The 8,547-nt window shown below is 37.9% G+C and overlaps 1 protein-coding gene across 1 annotated transcript in view; it reads left to right on the top strand.

Moving 5' to 3' along the window:
- MAP2K4 (mitogen-activated protein kinase kinase 4) overlaps window positions 1-8,547 on the top strand; it is a 179,431-nt gene that overhangs the window by 140,408 nt on the left and 30,476 nt on the right. Inside the window, exon 8 of the mRNA XM_023730985.1 lies at window positions 5,271-5,398. Coding sequence (XP_023586753.1) covers window positions 5,271-5,398 — 128 coding nt within the window. The remainder of the gene's footprint in view (window positions 1-5,270; window positions 5,399-8,547) is intronic.

Genomic DNA, 8,547 nt, shown 5'->3' with positions numbered 1-8,547 from the left:
GCTTTTAAGGTGTGTTTCTTGTAGACAGCATATTGATAGGTTGTGTTTTTTTTATCATTCTGCCACTGTCTGTTCCTTATTGGTGCATTTAACTCATTTACATTCAGTGTGATTTTCAATAGGTATGAGTTTATTGCTGTCATATTGTTCTGCTTTTTTTGTGGTGCTGACATTTTCTTTGTTCTTCTTCTTTCTTGTTCTGAGTACCTTTTTTTTGTGCTTGTGGATTTTCTTTTCCTTTCTTTTGTTATTACAGAGTTTGTGTTTACTGATTCTTTGTTTTTCTTCTTTTTTTATTTTGATGAGTAGGTTTGTTAATTTGCTTTATGGTGACCTTGAAATTTACCCTTATGTTCCTAAGTTTGAATCTGCCTTTTATTACTTGATATCGTCTTGACTTCCTCTCCATTTGAAACTTCTATACCTACACCATTTTCCCCCCTTTTATTGTGTTTATATTGTTGTCTTTTAAGATTGATGTCTCTGCTTCCCTGTTGTAAGTCTTTTAGCTTTGTTTTATTATTAACAGTTCTTTACCTAGGCTGGTGTCTGCCTGATGCTGTCTTATGTCCTTGACTCTGTTGTAATCTGATGTTTCTCTAACTGAAGGACTCCCTTTAATATTTCTTGTAAATTTAGTTTGGTTTTTAAAAATTCCCTTAATTTCTGTTTTTCTGAAAATGTCCTAAATTCCCCATTATATTTGAGAGAGAGTTTTGCAGGATATATTATTCTTGGTTGTCAGTTTTTTACTTTCAAAGTTTTATGTATGTCATCCCATTGCCTTCTTGCCTGCATAGTTTCTGCCGAGTATTCAGAGCTTAGTCTTATTGTTTCCTCTTTGTAAGTGACTTTTTGTTTTTCTCGAGCTGCTCTCAGTATTCTCTGTTTGTCTTTGGTTTTGGCAAGTGTGATTATAATATGTCTTGGTGACTTTCTTTTGGGGTCTCTACTATACAGGGTTCATTGAGCTTCTTGGATGGTCAACTTTTTGTTTTTCCTGGTATTTGGGAAGTTTTCTACCAGTAAATCTTCAACAGTCTTCTCTGTATTTTCCATTGTACCCCCCTTTTCTGTAACTCTGATCACTAGCAGATTTTTGCTCTTAATTGTGTCCTACATAATTTTTAGCTTTTTTCCACTGTTTTCTCTGAGTTTTCCTCAAACAAAGTGATGTCCATGGATTTGTCTTCAATCTTACTGATTCTGTCTTCCATTGTTTCAAATTTTCTCCTAAAACCTTCTATTGAGTTGTCCATTTCTGAAATTTTATTGTTTATCTTTTGGATTTCTAGTTGTTTTTGTGTGATTTCTGATTATTTTGATGTTTTGTTCTCGTATTATTTTCCTGAATTCTTCTATTACTCTGTGTTTTCCTTGAATGTGGGTATGTTTTCGTTGGTTTTATCTGTGCTTTCCATGATTTTGTCTAATTTTTCTTTTTTAATCTCTTGGAGAGCCCTAAATATTAGTGTTTTGAATTTATATCAGGTAGTTCCACTGCCTTTTTTTCTACTGGAAGGTTGTCTGATTCTTTATTTTGGTCACTTGCTGGTTCCATCTTCTCATGCTTTGTTTGTAAGTTTTGATATTGTCTGCTGTCTCAAAGAGATTATTTATTGATTGTATGTTTGTTTGTTTTGTCCTGCTTTTTTGTTTTGTTTGGTTATGTCAGGGCAAGTAGGCTGGACATGCTTTGTTGCTTGCTTATCTGTGGGCACGATAGCTGTCACCACCTTGTCTTGGCGGATAGGGTAGCAGCAGGCAGGGGAAGTTCGCTTTGCTGTATGGTGGTTTTATGAGTTGTCTGAGGGAGGGCTGGGTGGGCTCTGCCTCCTAATGTTGGTCCAGTGGTGTGGGAATGTTTACAGCCCCTTGCCAGATGGATGGGCGTGTCAGATGGGGAGTGTTACAAGTTCACTTCCTAACATTCAGCAGCTGGTTGAGTGACAGGAGGTGAAGGGTGTTGTGGGCTTGGTATGGTGGTAGGCCTGAGTGCTGGGGATGCTGTAGCCACAGCAGTGTGGCGGGAATGAGTGGAGTTTGCATATGGGGTAAGGTGGGAGGGAGATAGAAAAGAAAATGGAAAGAATTAAAAGGATATCTGACGAGTGGGGGCAGGGTGGACGTAGGGCCTGGCGGGACGTGGGAGAGGTGGTATACGGGGCTAGGTGGTAGGTGAAAAGAAAGAGAAAAAGGAAAAAAAAATTGATGGCAGGGTGGGGCTGGCGGATGGTGGCGCTGCATACTTGGGGCAGCAGTGGGCTTGTGGGCTGGTGGCAGTCTCTCCGTGGGGTTGTGACGGGGCCCAGCTGGAGGTGGGGGGAGGTGGTGTACAGGGCTGGGTGAAGGTAGAAGAAAAGCGAGAAAGGAAAAAATAAAAGAATAAATGGCAGTGGCTGGTGATTGGGGCTAGGTGGACCTGGGGCTGTTGGGAAGGGAGAGGAGGTGCCTTATGGGGCTAGGTGAGGGAGAAAGAAGGGAAAAAAAACAGTGCATCTGGGCCTTCAGGTGGGGGTGGGGCAGATCTGGGGAGGTGGTGAGCCAGTGCGCGGGTGGCTCTGTAGCTGCAGTGGCATGGCAGGAGCTGGCGAGAAGGGGAGGAGGTGGCATATGGGGCTAGGTGGGAGGGAGAAAGAAAAGAAAGGAAAAAAAAAAAGACAGCTTGGCATGAGCCGGCAGAACGAGAAGGGATGTGGCATATGGGGCTTAGTGGGAGGGGGAAGGAAAAGGAACAACGGAAAAAAAAGTTGTGTGGCAGTATAGGGTGGGGTGGGTTTGGGGAGGGGCTCATTTTGTGGACCCTAGCTGTAAGGACTGCTGGGATGGGAGGGGTTCTTGTTTCTACTCACTAGAAGGGTGAGGGGTGGGAAAGTGTGTTTCTCTGGTTACTGGTTGCTCTGTCTCCTGTTGAGAGCTCTGTGAAATTGCCTTCCCATACTTCCTGACTGGAGTTGTTGCTGACTGTGCTTCCAGGAGGCAATGCTGCCATGTTAGTTGGCAGGGGACCTCCACTTCGTATCTCTCCTCTTTCTCTGTTTTCCATCAGTTTCTTCTTCTATCAGTGTTTGATCTACTTCTTTATCTCTTCATTTGATGCTCGGGATTCCAGGATTGACATTTGTATGTTTTTCTTAGTTTTTTAGGTCTTTGCTCCAGAGGTACAGCATGGCGCATCTGTCTAGGGCACCATGTTGCCTCCGCCGTTGTAATTGAAAATTTTAATGCCATACATGACAGTGTGTGATTCAGCCTGACAATAAATGGGATAGAAAGTGAAAGGTCAAATTCAGAGAAACGAGAAATCTTGAATTCTAAGAAACATCGTTTCTTCTGGTTAAAGAAATTAGTTATTAGTATACACTTGTAATCGGGCATTTACCTAAGTTACTTTGTTTGGGGTTGAGATCAAGCCACTAAAATTAGTTAACCTCAAATATCAGACTATTTAATTTTACGTTTTTCTTTAAGTATGGGAGCCTAACTTCATTCTTGTTAAAAATAACATGTTTTGTTCCTCTTGTAGTTCATCTTGCTTTTGGTTTAGGCTTTTTCCTCTTCTTGTTAGTTGTTTTTTGCGGTTAATCAGAGTACCACCTTTAGGGCATTTGACCTTAAGGATACTCATTAATCATAGTAAAGCACTAACGCACTACCTGGGAGTAGTTGAATAAAAGAAAATGTCTTCAAAGTTAACTTTGGTTTTTCTGTCACTAAATAAAGGATGAGTTCATAAGTCTTTTTATCAGTTATCTTTTTTGCTGCAATTAGAGAGCTTTTGATTACAAGTAACAGAAAATCCTGGATTAAACTTAAAGGAAATTTTTACCTGCCATAATAAGTCCAAAGATAGAGTGGCTCCAAGCACAATATGATCAGAGTTCCATTCAATATGATCAGAGAAACTCCATTCTCTTGGTTCTGCCTTCCTTAGTATGTTGTTGCCATTCTCGGGATAGTGACAACTACAGCAGGCCCAAGTGTTACATCTAGACAGGACGACCTCCTGAAGAAGAGGCCACTCTCTGTTTTGTGCCTGTCTTAGGAGCAGAGAAACTTTAACTACACATCTCTAATGTTTTCTGTGTTGTTGAGCCATGAGAGTGGCAATGAAATGGATAGAGGGACTAAGATAGGGATAGAGAATTAGTGAGCAAAGGAGGAGAATTGACCAGACAGCTGGTTGGTATATACAGGTAATAATTTTATTATTGGTGAGGAAAAGGTGTTAGGAATGGTAATCTAGGGAACAATTTGGCTGGAGTTTAAGACCTAAAGAACTAAATGCAAGGGATTTGGCTCTCTCATCTTTGAGGGAAAGCCCACCCACTCTGGGTGAAGAATCTGTCAAGAAGGGATTAGTTGGGAGAAACTGGCTGAAGCCAATCTAAGATCAGAAAAATCTCTCAGAAGTAATTAAGTGGCTTCATTTATTGAGTACAAATATTGTTTGGGTATTGTATTAGGTGTTTTAATCTTCACAGCTTCATCAGGTAGGAATTACTCCATTTTATAGATGAGGTAACTGTGGTTGCTAAGACAAGTTAAGTAGCTTGCCCCGGTCATATTGAGGTTCAGGCGCAGATTTTGAACCTTTGCTTCTCTGATTTGAAAGCTCACGCACGGTCTTTTGGCTGTACTGCATTGGATACTTTCCTAAGTTAGGTAAGGATCTATTCTAACTAAAATGTGTGTTTCTAATTTGTATACTTTGTATTTAGTTTCGTAGCTTCTGAGGCATACTGTAAAGTAGTATACTCTGTTAGCTTAAATTCATATTCCTCATATTGAGTGTTAAGTAATGAATTTAAAAGAAATGAATACAGCCTCTTGATGAAAACATCTTAGAATGCCTGAATTTATGGTGATACATTTTCCATATCTAGCTTTTATGAATAAGCATTCAGAAAATTGTTTTCTTCTTATGTCCAACAGAGAAGAAACGTAGTTTTGTCTATGTTTTATAAATATAAAGATGTTAGGAGAAAATCAACCTCCATTCATATCTTCTGCTTTATTAAGATGTTACTGGCAAAATGACTTTACTATGTTACATTTGCACAGTTCTGGTCATTAAAGTTGCATGTTCAAAACATGAATAGCGATTACATGTGAGAAATGAAGATGTTTTGCTTCTTCTTATATATCCGGGTTTGAAGAACTTGACCACTTATATATTGGAAGATGTTTCATTATTTTTGCTTAAAGTATTTTAGAATATAACTCATTTGATTGATTACATATACGCTGCACACATCTATCGCTTGCAGATATCAAACCTTCCAATATTCTTCTGGACAGAAGTGGAAATATTAAACTCTGTGACTTTGGCATCAGTGGACAGCTTGTGGATTCCATTGCCAAGACAAGAGATGCTGGATGTAGGCCATACATGGCGGTAAGTGAAAAGACTGAGCTTTCTTGCTTGATAGCCTTTGGTACTGTATTTCTAAGGAATCTGCATTGGTCACACAGTTTCACCATCCTAGAATACTAGAATATTTCCCTCTCCCCTAAAGACTAAGCTCAAGTTCCAGCTTTTCCATGCAACTTCGCCATATTATCCCAGTGAACTCCTATGGCATTCATTGTCTTAACTCTATTCCTCTTACTTGGCACTTAGCATTTTTCATCTTCTCTGATTATTACTATTATTATTATTATTATCATTATCATTATTATTATTATTATTATTATATTCAACCCATCTCATCAACCAAGTGGTAAGTTCTCAGAAGGCTTCTTTGTGTTTCTAGCACGTGTATGCTGTCTGGACTATAGTAGATATCAGTGCATGTTGATACTGTGTCTTAGGTCACTGAGTGATGCTACTTCCAGTTAGAGAAGAATGGGAAGGCCTGAGTTCCTTGCAGAACTCAGTATGTCTTATAGAGCTGAAGCTGTGTTTTGAATATTATTAATCCCTTCTTTAGGGGTGGACTGGGGAACATACTGACCAGTGCAAGGATAGAGACCTCAGGTATTTCCTATCATGAAGCTTCATTTCCCTTAGGGAGACAGACCTGCAGCATCCTCCCACACATGTCATACTAATCTTACCCTGGCGTATTTGCATATACTGTTCCCACAGCCTGGATTTTGATCTATATTTGAGTTGGAAATTTAGCTTAAAACTGAAGAAAAATTTTCTCTCCTTTCATGTTATATTCTTTCTTGATTTTTATGTCTCCATACCTAGTGTTATAAACAAATAGAAAAGTAAGCAAAATCATAGGCTATGTATTAAATAGCTTTTTACCCTGTTTAAGGATGGGCAGGCTTAGCACTACCCAAATTTCACACTTATTTTAAAAACTTGAATAAATTTTATTTTCTGCATCATTTGAAGGTAAATTTTACATGACTAATTCTTTCTCCTCGGCAACCAATGTCACAAAACAATATGTGTATTAATTGTTTAATGAGAAACTAGTTTGCTGTGTAAACCTTCATCTAAAGTATGATAAAAAAAATTAAAAAAAAAAATTAAGGTGGAAAGTAGACTAATCTATTTTAGAAAGTTTTTTCTACAGGAAAATTTTTCCAGTTAACCGTCCATCTCCCATTAGACAGAAAATTAATTTAACAAGACTCTGATTCCATGAGGAAGCTGGTCAATCCATATTTTAACAGAAAACAAAGTTAGTATTTATGATCATTAGTCTGATTTTTCTCTAAAGAACCTATTCACTTGATTAATGTTTTTTTTCTATAACTCTCTCACTTACTACCTTGTGAATCTCACCAAGGTTTTCCTTGTTTGAGAATGATTTAAGATTTCTGCCCTGTCTTTAAACCTTGAACCAAAAATACCCCTCAAGTCTTCTTATAAGCCAAACAATAATTTATCTTAACTAGTAAAAAATGTCATTTTTGAGCATTATGCTCTTTTAAGAACTATCTGTATGATATCAGGTTGACAACAGCAACTCAAAAGATCAGATAGGAACTTTAGGGGGCAGTGTTTATGTTAATGTGGAAGGAACAACTAAGGAAAGGGGGATGAGAAAGGTTGTGCAACTTGAATATAATCAGTGTCACTTAATTGGACATGTAGCAACTGCTGAATTGGTGTATGTTCTGCTGTGTATATCTTCAACAACATCAAAGACAAAATAAAATTAAAAAAAGTTCTTTCTCCTCTTATCTGTTTGCCATTCATCTATAAATAATGCAAGAAACAGTTCTGTATATATTATTTATACATTTTCTGTTGCCTGTTTATATTCTGGTCAGTGTATTTGAAAGTATTCAGTTATTGACCATATAAGTGTTGTATTTTCAGTATCTTTTTAAATTTTGTATTTTTATACATCACCTTTTCTACAAATGGAGATGGAATAGGTGTGTGTGTGTTTATGTAAAAAGAGACCTTCATTTAAATTTTTGCTTTGTGGATGTTGAGTGGCCAGATTCTTGGGGTGATTTGGAAGATCATCATCATATTTAGGGATAAGTGGAACAACATGTTTAAAGACCAAGAAATAAAAATTAGGCATAGAGCATTTGGAAAAATCTTGTAATTTACACAATCAGTAATGATGCCCTGAGAATTAAATGTAAACTCTTACCCATCCTTTTAGGGCTTATGTCAGTCCTAAGGGTGACTAAGTGATTTTGCTGGGAAACGTTGGCCAAGAATTATATTTGATTTATGCAGGCTTTAAAAAATGCAGTTGCAGCCCAGATAGAGTTGATGATTCTTTCTGAATTCAAATAACTTTTAAAGGAAGAAGTAGATTTTCAGTTCTTTTGTAAAAATAAGGTTTACAGGCCCAGGATGTGCTGGGATTTTCTTTCCCTGCTAATCTTCTTCAGCTTTGGAGTAAGCAGGCAGGTAATAAACTATCTGCCTCCAGTCTACACTGGACTAAATGAAGTGCTTATGCCCATTCTAGAGTGTATCAGCATTAATTTTAAAAGCCTCTTTTAAGTGGCTTGAAAGGAGTCCTGGTGGTACAGTGATTAAGCACTTGGCTGCTAACAGAAAGGTTGTCAGTTCAAACCCACCAGCTGCTCTGCAGGAGAAGGATATGGCAGTCTCCTTTCATAAACATTTACAGCCTTGGAAATCCTATGGGGCAGTTCTATTCTGTCCTACAGGGTCCCTATAAATTGTAATCGACTCAGTGGCACTGGGTGGGTTTTAAGTGGCTTGAGTCTCCTTTGATCTGTGAATGTAGCAGCATTCTTGAGAGAGAGAAATGTATTGTGCCTTTGTTATTTGAGATTTATAATTTCTCTTCAGTCTACATGAATTAGGACTATTCGATCGTTCAACATAAAAAATTTGTATAAAATGTAGAATTAAAACATAAATTTTTGATACACCAAATTGTTAATGTTTTGCCACTCTCCCTTGCCACCGTAGGTATATACATATGTGGATGGGTTTGTACTTTTGTGTGTGCTGAACCATTTGAAAGTAAGTTGCAGACGTCATGAATTTCATTCTAAACACTTTATCACACATCTCCCATGAATAAGGGCATTCTTCTGCATAGCCACAGTATCATTGTTGTACCTTTAATAATTAACAAGAATTTC

Source organism: Trichechus manatus, unplaced genomic scaffold (assembly GCF_000243295.1).
Source record: "Trichechus manatus latirostris isolate Lorelei unplaced genomic scaffold, TriManLat1.0 scaffold00040, whole genome shotgun sequence".
Lineage (NCBI taxonomy): Eukaryota > Metazoa > Chordata > Mammalia > Sirenia > Trichechidae > Trichechus > Trichechus manatus.
The sequence above is the reverse complement of the archived record's forward strand: the minus strand, read 5'-3'. Positions and strand labels throughout refer to the sequence as shown.